This window comes from Monodelphis domestica, chromosome 4 (genome assembly GCF_027887165.1).
Source record: "Monodelphis domestica isolate mMonDom1 chromosome 4, mMonDom1.pri, whole genome shotgun sequence".
Lineage (NCBI taxonomy): Eukaryota > Metazoa > Chordata > Mammalia > Didelphimorphia > Didelphidae > Monodelphis > Monodelphis domestica.
The window spans coordinates 345,828,577-345,850,378 of NC_077230.1; the positions used below are offsets into that span (position 1 = coordinate 345,828,577).

The following is a 21,802-nucleotide window of genomic DNA, read 5'->3' on the forward strand; positions in this document are numbered from 1 at the left end:
TCTCTTAGAACTAGGAGTTCCCTGAGGACAAGATCCATTTCCCCTTAACCCAGGGACTCACTGAGGTCAGGGATTGATCCTTGTTTCTCTCCTTTTTCCCCGGGAGATAGACCTTCAGCAAAGGACTCTGCCCTAAGCTTGCTCAGTCTTTCCCTCTGAATGGCTTTCTTTTCCTAATGAGTTTCTCTCCCATGATCTCCAGAGTATTAGGAGTTAGGGAAAGGAGTTTCACTAGACTGGTCCAAGTCCAAACCTGTCCTAAATGACTATGAAAAAGGCACATTCCTGAGAGAACTATGAACTCATTAGGAGATTTCTACCAGACAAAGGACACAGCTCCCCACTGCTGCCTGCCTCTGGTTTCCTAACCCAGTTTCCCCAGGGCCCCCCTGATGTCCCAGATGTACCAGTCCCTAGAGCCAAGCTGAACTAGACTGACTTTTCAGCCTCCGAGAAGCTATTCTGAGCAAGATTCTGACCAAGCTGACCTCCTCCTCCAGACAGGATCATGGAAAATTAAAGTAGGAAGCCATCTTTGGATTAGAATAAAGAATGTCAGAGCTGGAAGAGACTAGGAATCATCTAATACAGCCACTTCATTGTTAAATGGAAGGAGAAACTGAGGCTTGCCTAAGATCAATGATGGAGCCAGGGCTAGGACTCAAGGCTTCTGACTTTGGGTCCAGGACTCCTTTCACTATACTGCCACCTTGTCCTGGGATTCAGGTTTGGGGCAGAGGAAGAGATCTCAAGAAGGATGCTCAAATGAGGAAGATTGTCAGTTATTAGAGACGGGGAGCTTTCGGGATTCTAAAAAAGCTAGTGCAGTGCCATGTTGGACTTCATTAAGGAAAGCCTGGGAAGAGTTGCTAGCCCCTTGGCAACTATCTATCAGTTGATGCTAATCAAGCTTTTTACTTTCTAAAATAACCCCCAAAACAAAAGGAAAGGCATAGTTTTCTGAACAAGGGAGATAGATTTAAGGGCACAGGTCAATGGAAAGAGCCAAATGCAGTCAGAGAACCTGGCTTTAAATTCAAATATTGACATTTACCGTGTGACCTTGGACAAATTACTTAACATCTCTGGGCATCAGTTTCTTCTTGACTATCTGTAAAATGATGGAGTTCAACTTGATATTTAAGGTCCTTTCAGCTATAAATCTTCGACTCTATGTTAGTCCCACCTTCCACTCCTGTTTCTGATATTGGGTGCCAATCTGGGGACACATTTCACCACATTTTAGGAAAGGCATTGACAAGAGGGTAATTGAGATGGTGAGGACACATGAGACCATGCCATAAAAGGATCGGAATGAAGGGATTGAAGATATTTATCCTAGAGAAGAGATTTAAGAGAAACATGATAGCTTTCTTCAAGTATTTGAAGACTGTCATAGAGAAAAGGGATTAGACTTGTTTTGCTTAGCCCCAGCAGCCAGAAATAGGAGCAATTTGTGGAAGGCAGAGACAGATTTCAGTTGGATATAAGATCCTCCTAAAGGGTAATAGGCTGCTGTGGGAGGCTTCCAGAAAAGGTTGGAGGGACTTCTTGTCAGAGATGTTCTAGAGTAGGATCCTAATGAGCCACTTCAGGGAGGAAAGGGAAGAAAAAGGAACAAGCTTTTATTAAGTGCCTACAATATGCCAACCATTGTACTAAGCACTTTATGTATATTGTCTCATCTTATGATGCCAACAACCCTAGGAGATGAGGGCTATTATTAACCCCCTTTTTACAGCTGAGGAAACTGAGGCAGAGGTTAAGTGACTTGACCAGGGTCACAGAGCTAGAAAGTGTCTGAGGCTGGATTTGAACACAGGTGTTCTAACTCCAGGCCTAATTCTCTATCCACTGTATCACCTCACTGCCATAAGTAGCTATTGCCATTGTTTCATTTTCAGTCATGTCCTTTGGTAACTCTATTTGAGATTTTTTTTCTTAATCTCTTTTAAAAATTCGATTTATTTTTTATTATCATGCAAAACATACTTCCATATTGGTCAATAATGTAAGAGCACACTCATACAAAACCAAAACCTATTTGGAATTTTCTTGTCAAAGATAATGGAATGATTGGCCATTTTCTTTCCCAGCTCATGAGTAACTGAGGCAAACTGGGTTTTAGTGATTTGCCCAGGGTCACACAGCTCAGAAGTATCTGAGGCTGGGTTTGAACTCTTGAAGAGGGGTCTCCAAATCCGACATTCAATCCACTGCGCCACCTAGCGGCCATTTGTGGTAGTGCTATTCGTACCGTTTAAAGGAGGAGATACGGGTCAGCCAAGTCTTTATTCCTCTCTGGACGCACCCCAGACTCTAAGACTTTCTCTGCAACCACCTTCACACCGAATACCTTTCTCTCTCCTCCCCCCCCCCCTTTTTCATCCCTCTGTGAGTGTGTGTGTGTGTCTTTTCCCATTTGAATGTGAGGTCCCCGAGGGCAGGGACTATTTTCTTTCTCTGCTCTCCTTGCATTCTCTGTACTTAGCTCAGTGCCTGCCACTTAAAAGCTATTAATTGTTGGTTTGACTTGAGCCTGAGAAACTCTTCTATTAGAGATGCACAAAGAGGCTATGGACGCCAAAAACCTTATCAGGAGGAGCTAACAGTCTATTAAGAGGATTAGTAACCCTTTGAGAAGTGTTCAGAGTCCTTTCCCCTTGGGTAGGAGTCACATTGACTCCCAGCCCACTAGGGAGTGGGAAAATTGAGGCGACTTTACCGAGGAGGGAAAAACCAACCACCCCCCCCCCCCCCCGAACTGTATTCGAATCCTGGCTCTGACGCCGATTTCTTGAAGGGACTTCTAAAAATCACCTTTTCCTTCTATTGAGCCTCAGTTTCCTCATTTGTTAGATTGAAATAAATTATTTCTAAATTCTCTTCTATCTTTTAAAGGCCACAACATCTAAACCTGAGGACCGTTCCCTGTCTCACCTCTACCCTAATTGGCCTCCAGGTTCCAGGGGGTGGGAGGTGACAGAGAAGGGAAGGAAGGGGAGGGCCGGGGATTCTTCACCTTACCTATTACCCTAGAAGTGGCTAGGGAAGCTGAGGCCCAGATAGGAGGAGGAGGAGGAGGCAGGTAGGGTGGTAAGCTTTCTAACTTTGGCAAAAAACCTAGCCCAGCCCTCCTCTTACCCATCACCCACCCGCCTTCAACAAAACCCTGGTCCTCTCCGGGAAACGTGAAACTGGCACTGGGGAACCAGCGGGCGGCTTGGAGGGCGGAGGGTGAGAGGAAGGGGCCCGGAGGAACGGGGCGGGGCGGTGGAGAAGTGGGAGGAGAAAAAAGTCCGGCTCTAAAGAAGCTAGAGCCCCGAGCAGTCTAGAGGATGTAGAGAGAATGCCTAGAGGCGCGCCAGGACAGAGCGCAGAGGAATCTGCGGGGATTGAGCCCACTGAGGCACTCCGGGAATAGGATGCTGCTGGCTTAGAAAGAGATCGAGTCGGGACGGAGAGTAGAGTAAGGTCAGGCGTGGACCGAGAGCTCAGGAGGAGGGGCTGGCTGCGAGGGTTAGGGTTAGGGTAGAGAGAACCTCGAGGACAATCAGGGCGGGAAAGAACCCCAGTGTGGGGAGTGGGTCGAGCTAGGGGAGAGCCCTGAGGAGTATCTCTCTGGGCAGCAACCTGAGCGGAGACCTATTTATCCGAGACCACCCTACGGTGGATTACTCTGGAGAGCCCCTCGAGGGCGATTTCTTGGAGCCAACCCTAAGGAGTTTGGCACGGCTACAACTCTGAAGGCGATCCCCTGGGGACAGAACCTTAAGGGACAATCTCCTAATACCAGGAGACTTTCGGGGTGGCGGGGAGAACCTCGTGGGGCGAGAGGAGCTGGAGGAATCTCGTGGAGAGCACCTGCATTGCGCGAGGATCAGATGTTAGTTTGGGAAAGTGCGGGCGGAAAAACGCACCTTGAGCTCAGCAACGGTACAGCCTAAGCCAGGGAGACCTGGAGCAGCTGTGAAGGAGGTGGAAGAGGAGCCAAAGGCGGGAGCCGCAGGTAAGGCGATGGTCCCGGAGAACAGTGGCAGGAGCCGACGGCCCGTATGCCAAGGGTGGGATGCGGGAGCCGGCTCCTTCTTCCTGCCGGGGTCAGCTCCAGCGCAGGTGTGGGCGTCCTGCGAAGTCAGGAGGGCGCTCACTGCTACGGGATGGACAGAGGCACGTGGAAAACGGGGGAAGCCTGCGCTGATTTCTGCCTCCCCCTGCCCCTTTCTTTGTCCTGTGCTGCAAGCCCAGGCTCGAGACCCGGGCTCATTTCCCCTCTCCTTGCAAGGAGAAACAAAGGTAGAAGAGATTTGGGCTGGGCGCCAGAACACCGAGGTTCCTCCACTCCTTTGCTGTAGGAGCTTGAGTAAGTTACTTGAACCCTTTCTGCCCCTTTGAGAGGAAGGTGGGGAGGGATGAGGGAATAAGCATTTATATAGAACCTACTATGTGTCAGGCGCCATACTAAGCGTTTTCACAAATATTACCTCACAACAACCCTGTGCTGGATCCCCACTTAAATCAAGGTTAAGGAAACCGGGGCCAAATCCAATCTCAGACCCTAGATGTGTCACGGTGGTCAGGATATTTAGCCTCAGTTTCCTCAATAGTAAAACTGGGATAATAATAGCACTCACCTCCCAGGGTTGTTGTGAGGATCAAATGAGATAATTGCTGTTAAAAACATAGTAGGCACTATATAAAGGTTTTTTTCCTTCTCCCTTGCCCATAGTCACATGTTGGAGGCTGAATTTGAACTCCGGCCTTTTTGCCTCCAGGCCCAATGCTCTAGTTGCTCTTTGGGGACCTGCCTTCCTAAGACAGAAAAAAAGGAAATGTGAAGAGAAGGCAGGTTCTAGCTTTTTACTAATAGAAATCACAGAATATCATAGCTAGAAGGGACCTTAGATCACACCTCCTCCACTTTTTCTTCCACCTACATCCCCTTTCTACATATGGAAAACCAGAGGCCCTAAGATGGAAAATGACTTATCCAAGGTTTCCTTGCAAACCAGTGACAATCAGAATTTTAGAAGTCAGGTTTCTGGGCAGTCAGCCCTGGGCACTCACACAGTCCTGCATTGGATATTGTAAACTCATTAAATCCCCAGCTAAATTCTTTAGCATCCCTTCCTTGTGTCACACCCTTACCCCACCCCATAGGATTCCATCCAGTCTAAATGCCTTTGAAAGAAGAAAGAATTGAAAAAAGCAAAACACCTTGAGATTCTCCAGGCCTCTCTCACTTGGGTAGATATTTATACCCCTCAAAGCTCTTTCCCCATACCTCTTCTTGCTTGATTTTCATCACAGTCCTGCATTATGGCTTCCACTCAGTGAACAAGTCATTTAATGTCTGTGAGCCTCAGTTTTCTCAAGAAGGGAGAAGAAAGGAGGCTCTGGAGAACTTTGATTCAGTGGCAATCAATGACTTGCCCAAGGTCACAAACTTAAATTGAGATCTTTTGACTCAAAAGTCCAACTCAGGACTCTTTCCACTACAATACTTTGCTCTTCCTCAAAACTGACTACCTCCATTTTACAGGCCAGTTGACATGTGTGCATATGTCATATCTTTCTGTGGTGACATGATCATGTTGACATGTGTACATATGTAGATACAGAGAGACTGTGAAGAAAAAAGCAGATGCTGTCACCTGAGGAAGATGGAGCCCAAGATCCTTGACTGAATGGGAATGAAAGGAAACAAAGATTTGAGGGTGCTCATGGCAGGACAGAACTAACTTGAGAAAGGGGAAAACACAGTACAAAAGGAAAGTCATGGACTGTCCATTAAGGAGTGGCTTCCCAGGTGTGCCAGCCCAACCCCCAGCCTATAAGCCTACATGAGAGGGTGTTACTGGGGACTTGGACCCAGAAATGTTTACCTTTTGCATTGAATAACTGTCTGAGACAAATTACTGCCCTTCTGAGCTTCAAAGGCCAGGTAAATTTTTACTTCCTGGTCCACCCTCTACCTGTGTGGCTCCTTAGTGTATTTTCAGATATCTCACTAACTTTTCCCAGCATCCATCAACCAATCAGCAAACATTTATTAAACACCTACTCTGAACCAGGCACTGCTAGAGCACCGCAAAGACAAAACCAGCTTGTTCTCAAAGAAAACACACATGCATATGTATATGACTAGACTTGGAATTACATTGGTAAAGGGAACTCTAAGGTGAGGAAAGTCTCTCTACCAGTGCAGATAGGCATCTTCTTTATAACTCATAGACCTGGGAAATTACCTTGAGAACTAAGCGGTTAAGCCTCTTGCCAAGGGTCACACAACTAGTATGTCAGAGGCAGGACTTGCCCCCAGGGCTTCCTGATTTTAAAGCCAACATTTCTTCTTCCTTCCTTCCTTCCTTCCTTCCTTCCTTCCTTCCTTCCTTCCTTCCTTCCTTCCTTCCTTCCTTCCTTCCTCTCTCTTTCTTTCTCTCTCTCTCTGTCTTCCTTCCTTTCTTTCTCTCTTTCTTTCTTCATTTTTCTTCCATTTTCAGTTCCAGATTTTCTCATCCCCCTGTCTATTGAGAAATCAAGAAATATAAAACTATGAAATCATGCAAGCCAAATTTCTGCATTTGTCATGTTCTTTTTAAAAAAAAATGAAATGAAATAGAAAAAGTGTGCTTCAGTCCACACTCTTAAGTCTGTTGGTTCTCTCTGTGGAGGTAGATAGCATTTTTCACCACAAGATTGCTTTAGACTTGTGATGGGTCAATGTCATGATTGGAGTCATTCAATCTTTCACAATTGTTTTTTTTTTATCATTACCATATTGCTGTTACTGTATAAATTATCATCCTGGTTCTACTCATATCACTTTGCAACAATTTATACAAGTCTTCCCCAGTTTTCTGAAATTCTCTCCATCATTTCTTACCACATAGTAATACTCCATCACAATCATACTCCACAATTTGTCTAGGCATTTCCCAATTTATGGGCATTTCTTCAGTCTCCAATTCTCAGTCACTACTAAAAAGAATCACTATAAATATTTGTACATATGTGACCTTTTCCTTTTTCTTTAATCTCTTTGGAGTAATGTATAACCTTATAGCAATATTGATGGATTAGAGGCTGTGTACAGTAAACTGTTTAGCTTTTTGGGCAATAATTCCAAATTACTTTACAAATGGTTAGACTAGTTCATAGCTCCACCAACAGTCTATTGCTAATCCTATTTTCCCACAACCCCTCCAGTATTTGTCATTTTCCTTTTCTATCACCTTAGCCAACCAGATGCCTGTGAGGTGGTACCTCAGAGCTGATTTAATTTGCATTTCTCTAATTACTAAGAATTAAGAGTAATGTTTTCACATGACTATTGATAACTTTGATTTTTTCCTCTGAAAACTACTAGTTCATATTCTTTGACCATTTATCAGTTGGGGAATGGCTCTTATTCTTATACTCTTAACTCTGTTCTTGATATAGTTGAGAAATCAGATATTTATAAGAGAAACTTGCTACAAAGATTTCCCTCCAATTTTCTCCTTTTAACCTAATTTTAGCTGCGCTAATTTTGTTTGTACAAGAACTTTTCAACTTTATATAATCAAAATTATCTATTTTTACCTCCGATAAATCTCCCTATTTCTTAAGGCCAACTTTCTATATACTTATTTCACCACTACAATCTGGTACCTTCGCCTATAAATAGATACTACATAATACAATTTACCTACTCACACCATCAATAATGATTTATATTACATGCACATTGATGAAATGCTAAGTTCCATGGAGTCTCAAAACGTCCTAGAGATTTCCTCCTTTCCATGTCTTTTCTCTAAGCATTAATTGCCTTCTCTCTCCCTCTTTCTCCACTGAATTCTTTCTGGTCCTTTAAATTTCAGTTTACAACCTCTTCCAGGAAGTCTTCTCTGTTCTTCCTAGTTGGTGGGCTTGGATCACTTTGCACCTTCCTGATATGCTTATCTTGAATAATGTTTTCTTTATGTAGAAATTTGATTTCATAGTACAGACCAAGCTTCATGAGGAGAGAGACTTCAGATTATTAAAACTTCTTCCCCTTCCCCCCTACTCCCCAAAAAGAGCCATTTCCCAGCTGATAAGTGGTCCAAAGATATTTAGACTGCTTGTTGATTTCCCAAGACTTGGAAGTCAGAAGACCTCGATTTGTTGTTTTAGTTCTGCTGTTGACTTGTTGTGTGATCCTAAGCATGTCTCTTGCCCTTTGTGGCCCTCTCTTCTCCCATTTGTAAAATATTTAGACTGGGTGATTTCTAAGGTCTGTCTAGCTCTGAGCTCCTCGGTTGAGATAGGATTAGATTATATCTTGAAGGCTGATGAAGATTTAGATAGAGGGTCAGGAGAGGGGAAGACCCCCTGGGAAGTTTCTCCAGGCCTGGGACATTTTGTGAGCAAAGCAACTAGAGTGACCCTGAGCTTTTGGGGGGGACAATGAATAAGGGTGTAGCAATAACAAGGAAGGGAAAGGGGGAAGTCTTGGTTCCTTCATGTTAGATCAAGACTGGAAAGAAACCACAGAAAGGGGAAGTAGAAATGGGTGAGAGGCCTTGTGGAGGATCACAGGACTGCTTCCTTCCTGACACTGGAGACTGTTGTTTGGCCCCCAGAGCTGGAGTGGAGCAGCAAAACCCTGATGCTGGTTAGAGAACTGTGAGGCAGGGCAGACTAGTGCATGGGACCCTGACTTTATTTAAAGTCTTTTATTTCAAACAGAACACCCTAAATCACCAAACTCTTCCAAGAAGCCTTCTGTGATTAGACCAATAAGGTCCCATCAGCCCCCTACTACCACCCCATCTGCCTCTCCATTTCTTGGGAATCCCTTTTAGAAGGCTTAGTGCCTCCACCTTCATTCTCATTGTATGTCTCTCTCTCTCTCAGACTAGGGCAGAAGCTGACTCCCCAGGATGGGAGGTGAGGCTCCCCAAGAATAGGGACCATGTGTCCCCTCAGACACCTAGGTCCTTTGGGGGGCAGAAGCCAGCTCTGAATTCAGACAGGGGTTTCCTGAGGGCAAAATCTGTGTCTTTTTCCAGGGCAGTAGAGAGAAAGGAAGGTTGGTATCAGCCAAAGAATATGAAAGAAAAGGAGTCTTTGTCTTCAGAGAGATAGCCTTGGCTACTCAGCTGATGATGCAGTGATTAGAGTGCTTGACCAGAAGTCAACAGGGTCTAAGTTCAACTTTTGCCCTAGACCCTTCCCAGCTTTGTGACTCTCTGGAAAATCACTTCACCTGTCTCAGCCTCAGTTTACTCATCCGTAAAAGGGAGATACTAGTAACATTCACTTTACAAGGGGATTGTTGTTTTAAAAATCCTTACTTTTGTCTTAGCATGTATTGGTTCTAAGGGAGAAGAGCAATAAGGGCTAGGCAATGGGGGTTAAGTGACTTGCCCAGGGTCACTCACCTAGGAAGCATCTGAGGTCAGATTTGACCTAGGACCTCCCATTTCCAGGGTTGTTATGGAGATCAAGTGAGATACCACATAAAGTATGATGTAAATGCTAGCTATTATTACCAAAGAGGATGGGTTCTCTGACCATGGTTCTTCACTCTTGTCACTCAATAATTAGGTCAGGTTCTATTATTTTAACCTCTTTGGCTCCTTGGCATCACAAACACACCTATCTGGCTAGAGAGGTTCTGTCACCTTGGAGCTGGGGAGGAGAGGAGAGGAGAGGAGAGAGCACAGGTATGAAAACAGGGACCAGAACCAGTCAGAAGTGGCAGAGCTGAAGGGGATTTCTAGATCATTTAGTCCAAACTCGTTGTTTTACAGAGGAAGAAACTGAGGCCCAGAGCAGGGAAGGGACTTGCTCAATGCCACCAAAACTTTTATCATGTAGAATATTTTAATAAAATAATAACTAGCATTTATTTATATTGCTTTTAAGGTTTGCAAAGAGCTTCTTATACTAATTCATTTGATTCTCACTGTGACCCTGGGAAGTCAGTGATCTTACTTCACCCCATTTCACAGATGAGGAAACCAAGGCAAGGAGAAAGAAAATGACATACCCAGCATTACACAGCTAGTATCTGAGGTGAGATTCAAACTCGGGTCTTCCTAACTCTCAACCCCGATATTCTATCTACAGTACCACCTAGTTATGTATGGCTTCTGATACTCTGCTCTTTGGGCCTGGAGTGGATGGCAACTTTAGAGACCCTCAGGCCTCCTCATGGAACCCCTATCTCTCCTCAGTTTTCATCCCTCTGTTTGCTACATTGCCTTATCTTCTCTGGGCTCTCCTTCAGCATTCTCTCCCTTTGCCCACCTCCACTCCTGTTTAGATCAAGCCTTTCTAGAACCCCATTCTTCTAAGTACTAGCCCTTGCAAGGTAGAACTGTGAGCCCTGAGGAGCCCTGGCTTTTTTTTTTTACTTTATTATAGGAGTACTTAGGATTCCACTCTGCTCTCATACCTTCCCCACAGCCTCTCAGTCATAGAACACACACAACTGCAGAACAAAGGATATACCCTATTCTAGAATATAGAACATGAAAACAGAAGAATGCTTCTAGAACCCAGAATTTCAGAGCTTGTGGGGGGCTTTAGAACCTAGAATGCCAGAGCTTGGGGGCCTTAGAACCCATCATATCAGAGTGAAGGTGGGGTTTGGAACCAAGAATATTAGAGCTGGGGGAGGGGGAGCTGAGAATCCAGAATGTCAGGATTCAGGGATGGGACTTAGAACCCAGAATTTCAGGGCAGGGTTGGAGCTTAGAACCCAGAATATCAGAGTTGGAAGAGACTCTAGAACACAGAATTTAGATCACTGAATTCAGAGCTAAAAGGGCCCTTCACATCTACTCCAAAGCTCTCATTTTACAAAAGGAAACTGAGATCACACGATTTGTATCCAAACCCCCTGACAGTCTGTGCAAAGTTCTTTCCTTTGCCCCTCAATCTTTACTCCCCAAACAAGGTTCATGACAATTTGGTTCTTTTTATTCTACTGAAAGATTTATTTTTGACTTCCTGAGTTCCCTATGAAACCAAAGCCCTCCCTGAGAATGGGATTACCTTAAACTCATTATTAGTCCTTTTAAAATGTTATCACATTTGGTCCTCACAATAACTCTGGAAGGTAGGTACTATTATTATCCCCATTTTAGAGTTAAGGAAACTGAGGCAGAGAGGTTAAGTGATGGGCTCAGGGTCACACAGCTTGTAAGTGTCTGAGGCTGGATTTGAACTGGATCTTCTTAATTCCAGAAGATAGAAGAGGCAGCTGGTGATTCGGGAGATGAGTCCTGGGCTTGGAATCAGGAAGACCTAAATTAAAATATGACCTCATACACCTACTAGTTGTGTGACTCTAGGCAAGTCACTTAACCTCTGCCTCAATTTCCTCATCTGTAAAATGGGGATAATAATAAAACCTACCTCTCAGTGTTTGTAAGGATCAAATTAGATCATATTTGTAAAGTGCTTTGCAGTGCCTGTCACAAAACAGGTGCTATATAAATGCTTTTGTTGTTATTTTTCAGTCAGGTCTGACTCTTTGAGACCCCATTTGGGGTTTTCTTGGCAAAGATACTGGAGTGGTTTGCCATTTCTTTCTCTATTGTCATTTTACAGATGAGGAAACTGAGGCAAATAGAGTCAAATGACTTGTCCAAGGTCACATAGCTAGTAAGTATCTAAGGCCAGATTTGAACTCAAGAAGATGAGTCTTTCTGACTGTAGACCTGCAACTCTACGCACTATGCCACTTGGGTATCCATCTGGAAGACAGGACACAAGGCATTCTGGGATCCTGAGAAAAGAGCTTAAAGGGATTGTCAGGGATGCAGTCTTTTCTTACCCTTCGGCATCATCTGCTTCAGATCACATCTCAACACTAGCTACTAGCATTATGAGAAGCCTGAGACTCAGAAAGGGAAGATGAAGGGCAAGTTAAATGGGGAACATGGGACCTGAACTCTGCTCTCAAGCCCTCAGCCAAGCTACAAGGTGACAACCTTGAAGGACGGTCTGTGCTGGCATCTGGCAGGAGGCCAGCATGTGGCCCCAATTTAGCTGCTCCCATCGTCATATGTTGAAGCAGGGGATATGGCAGGGGGCTTCGATAGTCCTCGGGGAGGAGGAGACCAGTTTTGACCCGCACCTTTGCTAGGGAATGAGCCTTTGGCTTAATATATTTGGGATTATGTGATTTCTGCTCATCAGTGGTTCTGACACCTGGCCAGAAGAAGGCTCCCCCACCCTTCCTAAGAGATGGAAGGGGAGAGAACCATGACTCCTGCCCTCAGGGATGTCCCAGTCTTAGAGAGGAGCCAGCTCCTACCCTCAGGGGAGTCCCTGGTCTGAGGGAGAGACAAGGTCCATGTTCTCGGGGTTCCCGTAGCCTCGGGACTCCTAGTTGGCAGAGGAAGACAAGACAGAGAGCATGCCAGGGCCCTACAAGGTCTGGCCCGTTCTCAGGGTGTCCAGGAAAGCTGGGGGTCTTCAGGAGGTTTTTTCCAGAACCAAGATAAAAATCCATAGAAGGGTGGAACCTTCTCTCTGGAGAAAAGAAACACGGGGAATGCCTTCACAAGCCCAAATGCCTCGTGCTCAATGGACAATTCAGTTGAACAAACAGTACTTTCTGCAGAGTATGCTCAACGCTGGGGCAGATAAAAATTCTGATAAAGCCAGGTCCCTGCCCAAGCAGAGCTTATTACAATGCAAGATATCACATGGGATCTCACACCCGCCCCAGAGAGCAGGCAAAGTGCTTTGTGAGGTCTGGAGAAAGACAAAAGGCTTTACTAACTGAGGTAGGGATGGGAAGAAATCAAGGAAAGGATGGGCGGGGATTCAGTGAGCATCCCAAACACCGGGAATGGCCTGGACAAGGGTATAGAGGCCGGAAAGTATGGGGTACATTTTGGGGGACAGAGATTTTTTGACTTGTGTGTTGAATATTCATGAATGATTGTGACAAGGCTAGGAAGGTGCGGTTGTGGAGGGCTGAGGAATTTGAATTTCACTTTGAAGGAGTCACTGGAAACTGTATATGACCAGACCTATGTAAGAGAAGGATTATGTGGTGCAGTGGATAGAGCACAGGACTTGGAGTCAGGAGGACTTGGCTTCATAAGTTCAAATCCATCCTTGGACACTTAACAGCCATGTGACGCTGGGTAAGTCATTTCACCCTGTTGACCTCAGTTTCTTCATCTGTAAAATGAGTTGAAGAAGAAAATAGCAAACCAGGCCAGTATCTTTACCAAGAAAATCTTAAATGGGGTGAGACACAAGTGAAACAAGTTAACAAGAAGATACAAGATGTATTAGAGAGGGAAGAAAGCGTAGGTTGGAGGACCCAGATATGATGATGATGAGAATCCAGGATAATAATCATGAGGACATACCCCCCCATCTCAAACTGAGCAGAAAAGCGGGGATCTTTGAGAGAGATACTCTGTGAAGAACCTAAGCCTAGGCTTCAAACCACTTGGTGCTAACCCAGCTCCCTTGGCATGTGGCCCTGGCTTTCACCTTTTACTGCTTCCTAAATCTGTAAGCTTCTATGCTTCAGTAATCCTTGTGCCACTCTCTTGTGGCTCTCCCTTATGAAAAGCTTTCAATGGATCACTATTGTCTACCAAACAAAGTATAACTGATTGTTACTGATATTCAAACCCTCCCACAGTGTGGCACCACCTAATTACCACCATCATTAACACCACCAAAATTTAGAGATCCAGCCAGCCATTTGAAAACCAGATGGGAACAGGCCTGGGTACCGCTCACCTGTGCTACTGGAAGCATCCTATGGATGCTTTCCGGGAGCCTACAGAGGGTGAGCTTACAGCTTAATGCTTTTATACAACTATAAAAGAAGCAGTTATTTTATCCACTTGTGCAAAAGCCCATAGAATGTTCATTCTTTTAAAACATTTTTAATTTTTGAAATTTTTTTCATGTTTACATACTTCATTTTCTTTTCATCCCCTCTACCCACCTCCTCCTAGATCCAATAAGCACTTCCACTGGGTTATACAAATGCTATCACTTATACCTATTTCCATATTATTCATTTATGCAGTAGAGCAATCTTTTAAAACCAAAACCCCCAACCATGCATCCATATAAACAAGTGATAAATCATTTGTTTTTCTTCTGCATTTCTGCTCCCACAGTTCTTTCTCTCGATGTGGAGTTCTTTCTCATAAGTTCCTCGGGATTGTCTTGTAGTGTTTCACTTTCTCTGTACAATCTCCTGGTTCTGCTCCTTTTGCTCTGCATCACTTCCTGGAGGTTGTTCCAGTTCACATGGAATTCCTCCCGTTCATCATTCCTTTGAGCACAATAGTATTCCATCACCAACATATACCACAATTGGTTCAGCCATTCCCCAATTGACAGGCATCCCCTCGTTTTCCAATTTTTGGCCACCACAAAGAGTGCAGCTATGAATATTCTTGTACAAGTCTTTTTCCTTATTATCTCTTTGGGGTACAAACCCAGCAGTGCTATGACTGGATCAAAGGGCAGACAGTCTTTTATCGTCCTTTGGGCATAGTTCCAAATTGCCCTCCAGAATGGTTGGATCAGTTCACAACTCCACCAGCAATGAATGAATGTCCCCACTTTGCCACATCCCCTCCAGCATTCATTACTTTCCTTTGCTGTCATGTTAGCCAATCTGCCAGGTGTGAGGTGATACCTCAGAGTTGTTTTCATTTGCATTCATAGAATGTTAATTCTAAGAGAAAAAAATAGTCATTTGTTCCAGGGCTGTTTCTACCTGAATCTCATAAAAAAAAATAAGAATAGGATATTGTTATTAACAATGATAATAGCTAGCATTTATTTGGGGGTTGCTACATGCACAGTGGATAGAGCACTAAGCCTGGAATTAGGAAGATGTAAGTTCAAATGTGGCCTCAGAAACTTACTAGCTGTGTGATCCTGGCCAAGTCACTTAGCCCTGTTTGCCTGTTTCCTCATCTATACAATGAGCTAGAGAAGAAAATGGCAAATCACTCCAGGACCTTTGCCTAAAAAACTTCAAAAGGGGTCACAAAAAGTTAAGAATAACTGAAGTGACTTAACAACAACAAGCATTTATTAGCATTAACCTCCTTCTTATTTCAGATGGGGAAACTGAGACCCAAGAGGTCTAGTGATTTGGACAACATCACAAAGTACCTCATTTTACAGATGAGAAACTGAGTCCCATACAGGATGAGTGTTTTGCCCAACATTCACACAAGCCTAAGATTGACCAACATCCAGAAACGAATACTAATCCTTTTTAAAATACTATAATCTTGGGGGCAGCTAGGTAGCTCAGAGAGTCAGGCCTGAAGACAGGAGGTCCTGGGTTCAAATTTAGTTCAGACAGTTCCTAGCTGTGTGACCTTGGGTAAGTTATTTAACCCCCATTGCCTAGCCTTTACTGTTCTTCCACCTTGTAACTGATACTTAGTATTGACTCTAAGACAGAAAGAAAGTTAAAAAAAAAGAAAGAAAAAATACTATACTCCACCCAGTTTATAAAATTGGTACATATTTACCAAAATCAATACCTTACACCCAATCAATCTATCAATCAGTCTTTCCTGAATTCTCCCTGTGTGGTCAGCCTCCTTCTTGGCTAGCTTAGAAGAAAAAGGAGAAAGAAAAGATACAGATACTTCTTTGGGGCAGCTTCCAAGGTGTAGCTGGAAAAAGACAACTCACATAATTGAAACAAAATCCCAGACCATATCGTGGGGTTTACACCCTAGCAGGATTCTTAACCTGGCAGCAGTGAGCTTGTTTTGTTCGTTTGTTTAAAACCCTTATCTTCCATCCTGGAGGCAGTACTAAGTATTAGTTCCAGCACAGAAGAGTGGTAAGGGCTAGACAGTTGGGGTCAAGTGACTTGCTCAGGGTCACTCAGCTAGTAATGAACTTTTTTTTTTTAAAGCTTTTATAACCACATTCCAGTATAATTGGTTTCCTTGGTGATTACATAGGATTGTCTTTTATTTTAGGCTTTTAAAAACAGGGAGATGAGGCAGTTAAGTACCATAAAGGATAGAGCACCAGGCTGGGAGTCAGGAGGGCCTGGGTGACCCGAGGCAAATCACTTAACCTTAGTTTCCTGGCTGTTGCCACTCTTCTGTCTTAGAGTACATACTAAGACAGAAGGTAAGAGTTGAAACAAACAAACCTGATGGTTCAGAGAAGTCCATAGAATTTGTCGGACCGCTCAAGGATTGGGCACAAACGTCAGCAGTCAAGCCTCTTAGTGGTACCCCGTGCGTATGGGACATTTTGAACTAAATATATCGTAGACATCTCAAACGGGGAGTGTATAAAACAAAGCTCATAATCCTTCCCCCCAGAGCTGCTCTCCTCGGAGCTACCCTTTTTCCTATGGAGAAAACAACCCTGTTTTACAATGGAAAGTCATTCTCCCAATGCCAAGAGCTGTTCAAGTCCACAAATCAAATATTTTTAAAGAGGTTACGACAAGCACCGAGGATAGCAACACAAGGAAAGATAGTCCCTGCCTTCCAGAAGTTTATCATCTAAGGGAAGAAGACCCCATATAAAAGGGACGGGGTGCTGCGGGGCTGGGAGAAAAGTACCTTTGAGGGTATGGTAGAGGCAGGAGTGGAGCCTAGAGAAGAATGAAGGGAGTTGCTGGCCCTGGAAGTTTTCTTAAAATCAAGGTTCCCAGAAAAAAAAAACAAAAAAGATTAGGAATCTGTGACCTAGGGTATATAGGAGGTAATGAAGAGAGAAAGCATTGTAAGCTGGGAAGGCTTCCTGAAAGAGGTGGGATTGGATTTAGACCTTTAAGGGCTGGGAAAGGGAATAAGAAATTTTAAGTACCTACTATATGCCAGGCACTTAACTAAGCACTTTACCTATATTATCTCATTTGATCCTTATAACAACCCTGAGAGATAAGTGCTATTATTATCACCATTTTACCATTGACGAAACTGAAGCAGATAGAGGTTAAGTGATTTGCCTAGGGTCACATGGCTAGTACATATGTGAGGGGGGATTTGAATTCCTGGCTCCAGATCTAGTGCTCTATTCACAGAACCACCTGAGTACCTTTAAGTTTAAATGTGGTTTCAAATAAAGAAGAGGAAGAAATAATCAATCTCTCTCTCTCTCTCTATTTTTCCATCTCTCTCTCCCTTCCTACCTTTTTCCCTCCTTCCCTCCCTCCCTCCCTCTCCTCTCTTTCTCCCTCCCTCCCTCCCTTTCTCTCTCCCTCTCCCTCTCCCCCTCCCCCCTCCCCTCTCCCTCCCCCTCCCCCCTCCCCTCTCCCTCTCCCTCTCTCCCTCTCCCTCTCCCTCTCCCTCTCCCTCTCCCTCTCCCTCTCCCTCTCCCTCTCCCTCTCCCCCCCCTCTCTCTCCCTCTCCCCCTCTCTCTCCCCCCTCCCCTCTCCCTCTCCCTCGCCTTCTCTCTCTCCCTCTCTCCCTCTCCTTCTCCCTTTCCCTCTCCTTCCCCTAGTTGGTGACCTCAGCATCCTCTGCTAACACTGCTATCAAGACCTCCTAAGGCCATGGAGACTCCCAATGGAACAGAGCCTTGGTACGAGAGCCTTCAAGCAGTTCTGAGAGCCCTGAATGCCACACTGCACCGGAGCCTTCCTTGTCAACCAGGACAGGGAATAGAACCAGGACCAGAACCAGGACCGGTGCCGGGTAACCAGACCCAGGCTTCCCAGAGCCAGCTGCTTGGCCGAGATGACAACTCCTACATGTACATCCTCTTTGTCATGTTCCTTTTTGCTGTCACAGTGGGCAGCCTCATCTTGGGCTACACACGCTCCCGCAAGGTGGACAAGCGCAGCGATCCGTACCATGTCTACATCAAGAATCGTGTGTCAATGATCTGATACTGTGGGGTGGCCAGGAGGTGAACCCAGGAACCTAGAGGCTGACACAGTGTGTGTGTGTGTGTGTGTGTGTGTGTGTGTGTGTGTGTGTGTGTGTGTAAGCAGTCACAAAAAGGGCCACTGGAGGCAGGTGTGCCATGATTTTGCAGTTAAAAGACATGATAGCAGCCCACCCTAGGGGTCAACCACTCCTGCCAAGCATTTCCCCAGCAGCAGTGAGCAAAAGGAAGTTTATGGAATAGAGCCATCCTGAGAGGTGCCAAACTGCCCGGGAAGCCCAGAGCCAAGGCCAGGCATGATTGAAGGGCGTTGTTGACCTAGACAATAAGAACAGGACTGAGGAATTTGGGGATCTCCCCCAGCTGCACGTGTCTTGGGCTCTTGGGCTTCCTTCCATGAGATTCCCAACTCGGGATCTGGATGCTATCTGGGTATCCCAGGAGAACAGGGGTGCCTGAGAGTGACCTTATTTGCCTGTCTGTACCTGGGTAGAGGAATGAACCGGGGGCAAGGGGCATTCGTGCATCTGTGATAACAACAAATGACTTTTGCTGACTTGGAGATGAATCTGGAGTCCTCACTCTCTCTCCTTCATGATTAGGGACTAATTTAAAGGAAGAGACTGGGTACTTGTAGGGATTGGAAAACAGATGAGAGGTGAAGGAATTCCAGATGAAGGGAATATCTGTGAGCAGGGCTCAGAAATGGGAAAATATGAAATTGTGGGTCCCCCAATCTGACTAAGGCATAGAGTACATGATAGGGAGCAGTACAAGAAAGCACTGAGAAGAAGGAGCACTCAGACCCTTCCAGGTCTTGAATGATGCCTTAAGAAGTCTCAACTTCACTCTGGGGGCTATTTGGAACCATGGAAGATCCTGAGCAGAGGAGAGATCTTAAAAGCTGTGCTTTGGGACGATGACTGTCCAGTCATGAAAGAAGGGAAGAACAATAGACAATCAGATCTCTTACTCCTGGGTTTTCGAAATCCCAGCATGAACCTCAGGAGCAAGCAATAGAGATGACCATCGATGATGCCCTTGGTCACCACCTCCACCATTTCAGTCTTTGAAATGGAAAGAGCCATGTTCCTGCCCACCAGGCTTCCAGATGTTCACCTTTGAGCATTCAGCAAGAAAGAGGTCAGAAGGAAGTGAGACTGGTGCCTAGTCGATGGACCAAGTCAAAAATGGAGAAGAAAAGGTTGGAGGTATAAGGGAAGACACAGAAGAAAGACTGAGTGATTGGGCTCCTGGAATTCCTCTTCTGTTGAGAATAATAATCCCTCAAACTTGGGTAATGCTTCATTCTCTTCAAACCAATTTTCTTGTGTCTTATCATTATTGTATCCCTAGAAACTCCCTGCAAGTAAAAATAGTGCCAAGGAGTTATTCCTCCTATCTGACAGACAAACTGAAATAAAACCAGTGCCCAAGATTGTCTCCTAGGAACAGCGTAGAACCAGGAGAAGAATCTGGATCTCCTGACTCCTAGGTAGAGTTTAGGCTGCATGAATAGAAGCCTAACCTTGTTTTCAAGGCGTTGACAGTTTCTTGGACCTCTGCCCAACTCAGGACCCAGCTAAAGTATTGTTTTTCAATTCAGGCCTCATTTTAAGGCCATTGGCAAACTGGAGCATATGCAGAAGAAGGCTACCGTGGAAAGGGGATTAGAGACCATTTTTTGTTGTTCAGTCATTTCAGTTATGTCAGACCTCTCCCAATCCTATTTGGGGTTTTCTTGCCAAAGATACAGGAGTGGTTTGCCATTTCCTTCTTCAGCTCATTTTACAGATGAGGAAACTGAGGGAAACAGAGTTAAGAGACTTGCCCACGTTCACAGAGCCAATAAGTGTTGGAGGCCCAATTTGAATTCATGAAGATGAGTCTTCCTGACTCTGTGACCCACTGCTCTATCCACTGGACTACCTAGCAGCCCCCACTAGAGACTATATCTTTTGAGTGGAAGGACACGGAGATGTTTCTCCAATAAACAATATGCTATAGGGAATAAAGCACCAAACTTGGAACAGGAGAGACATGGGTTCACATCCTACCTCTGATACCTACCTAGTTGTGAGGTTTCTCTTCTCAGTTTTTAAAATGCTGGAATTTCTCGGCTATGGTTCCTCCTTCACTGGCTTGTTGTAAGGCTCAGATGAGATGTCTCTACAGAGTCTTGCAAACTTAAAGTGCTATATATGATGTCCAGAAAATTTTAATGCAGTTAAAGTTTAAGACTGGGACACCATTGTATAAATCATAGATTGAGAGTTGGCAGGAACCTTGGCCAAGCTCCCCCACTCTACAGGTGAAGAACTGAGGCCAGGAGACATCAAATTATATGCAACCTAGAGAAGAGTTATGGGAATGCTGTAACTGTATTCAGCACTTAACACAGTGTCTTACACTTAGTAAGTACTTGAGAAATGCTTTCTGTGGGATAGCCAGGTAGCACAGTGGACTCAAATCTGCCCACAGGCACTACCTAGTTGTGTGAGTCTAGGCCAGCCATTTAACCCCAATTGTCCAGTACTTACCTTTCTTTTGCCTTGAAACTGATACTTAGTATTGATTCTAAGAGAGAAGCTAAGGGTTTGTGAAAGAAAGAAAGGTAAAAAGAAAGAGATGGAAGGAAAGAAGGAAGGAAAAAAAGGAAGAGAAAGAAAGGAAGGAAGGAAAGAAGAAAGAAAGGAAAAGGAAGAAGGAAGGAAGAAAAGACTTCCTGATTTGACTTTCAGGTATTTGAGAAGTTAATCCTGGGGCAGGACAAGGACAGGTGGAACTGGGAGACCACCACCATTACCCTTGGCTCCAGCTCCAGCCATGTCCCATATTCTGGCATGCATATGTAGCCAGATATACATAAAGAAACTAGGTCACCTTTTTATAGAATTTGAAGGCACCTTCTTCCTAAATCTCTGGGAGGGAGGGAGTGAAACTGCTTACTGAGCCCATTTTACAGAAGTTAAATGACTTCCCCAAGATCACATGCCTAGTAAATGACAGGGCTGGAATTCAAAACCTAAAGATTTCTTGAAGGTAAATCCAGTGTTCTTATATTTATGCAATGTTAGAGTATAGAGCTAGCAAGGACCTTTAAATCATCTAATAGAATCCCCCCCCCCCATTTCACTGATTAGGAAACAGGAGCCCAGAGAACAATTATAGCTGGCAATTATATAGCACTTTAGAATAAACAATATTTTGTACACATATTAATTCATTTTACCTAACAACAACCTTGGGATGGAAGTGATATTACTAACCCAGTTTTACCGATCTTCAGCACTTAAGACAGTGTCTTGCACATACCAGGTACTTAAGAAGTGGTTTCTGAGGGACTGCTGGGTAGAACAGTGGATTCAAATCTGACCTCAGATACTTCTAGCTGTGTGATCCTGGGCAAGTCATTTAACCCCAATTGTCTAGCTGAGACAGAGGTAAAGTGGTTTTCCCAGGCTCGCACAACTAGTGTTCGCAGCTGGACCTGAAATGATGAGCCTCTCAGTTTTAGTTACGGCACTAAATCTCTTGCTGGACTCATACTTGAACCCTTCCAGTCTGAGAGGATTATTTGTGCCCTGCTGACATAGCCTACAGATCCCAAAGAGCATCTGTACTGTTATTAGATTCAGAACAAAACTGACTGGACACATGGCAAAGAGAAGTTAGAAGCCCCAGACATGTTCCACATCCATGTCCCATATGTTGAGCAATCAGCTTTTCATTATTTAGTGCCACTAGTGAAAAGTATTTGCTCAGGAGAAGTGCTTTCTTCCTCTGGAAGAGAAATAGGAATTCTAGTTTAGGGAGAAGGGATGGGAAGTGGGAAAAGGTACTGAAAGAGAGAAGAAAGGACCTCGAATGGAGCCATGCTGAAGCCTGCCAGAACTGGCCCATTAGAGCCAATTGTTAAATTTTCAGTGTGTGGATTTACACTTTGAAA

At 44.6% G+C, this 21,802-nt stretch overlaps 1 protein-coding gene across 4 annotated transcripts; it reads left to right on the forward strand.

Annotated features, from left to right (window-relative positions):
• Nucleotides 1–3,298: 3,298 nt before the first annotated feature.
• On the forward strand, nt 3,299–20,523 carry KCNE3 (potassium voltage-gated channel subfamily E regulatory subunit 3). 4 transcript variants are annotated; one of them, XM_056794984.1, is made up of 3 exons: nt 3,299–4,009; nt 9,898–10,047; nt 17,467–20,523. In XM_056794984.1, exon 3 carries the CDS (start codon nt 17,519–17,521, stop codon nt 17,852–17,854), a length of 336 nt encoding a protein of 111 aa, XP_056650962.1. In that variant the 5' UTR covers nt 3,299–4,009; nt 9,898–10,047; nt 17,467–17,518; the 3' UTR covers nt 17,855–20,523. The 4 variants fall into 4 exon arrangements, with proteins under 4 accessions (XP_056650962.1, XP_007491045.1, XP_007491047.1 ...); XM_056794985.1 differs by lacking the exon at nt 3,299–4,009 and adding an exon at nt 8,246–9,695; XM_007490983.3 differs by lacking the exon at nt 9,898–10,047.
• Nucleotides 20,524–21,802: the final 1,279 nt, after the last annotated feature.

Excerpts from the sequence above, each read along its gene's own strand:
- KCNE3 (XM_056794984.1), top strand. The coding sequence starts at position 17,519 with ATGGAGACTCCCAATGGAACAGAGCCTTGGTACGAGAGCCTTCAAGCA.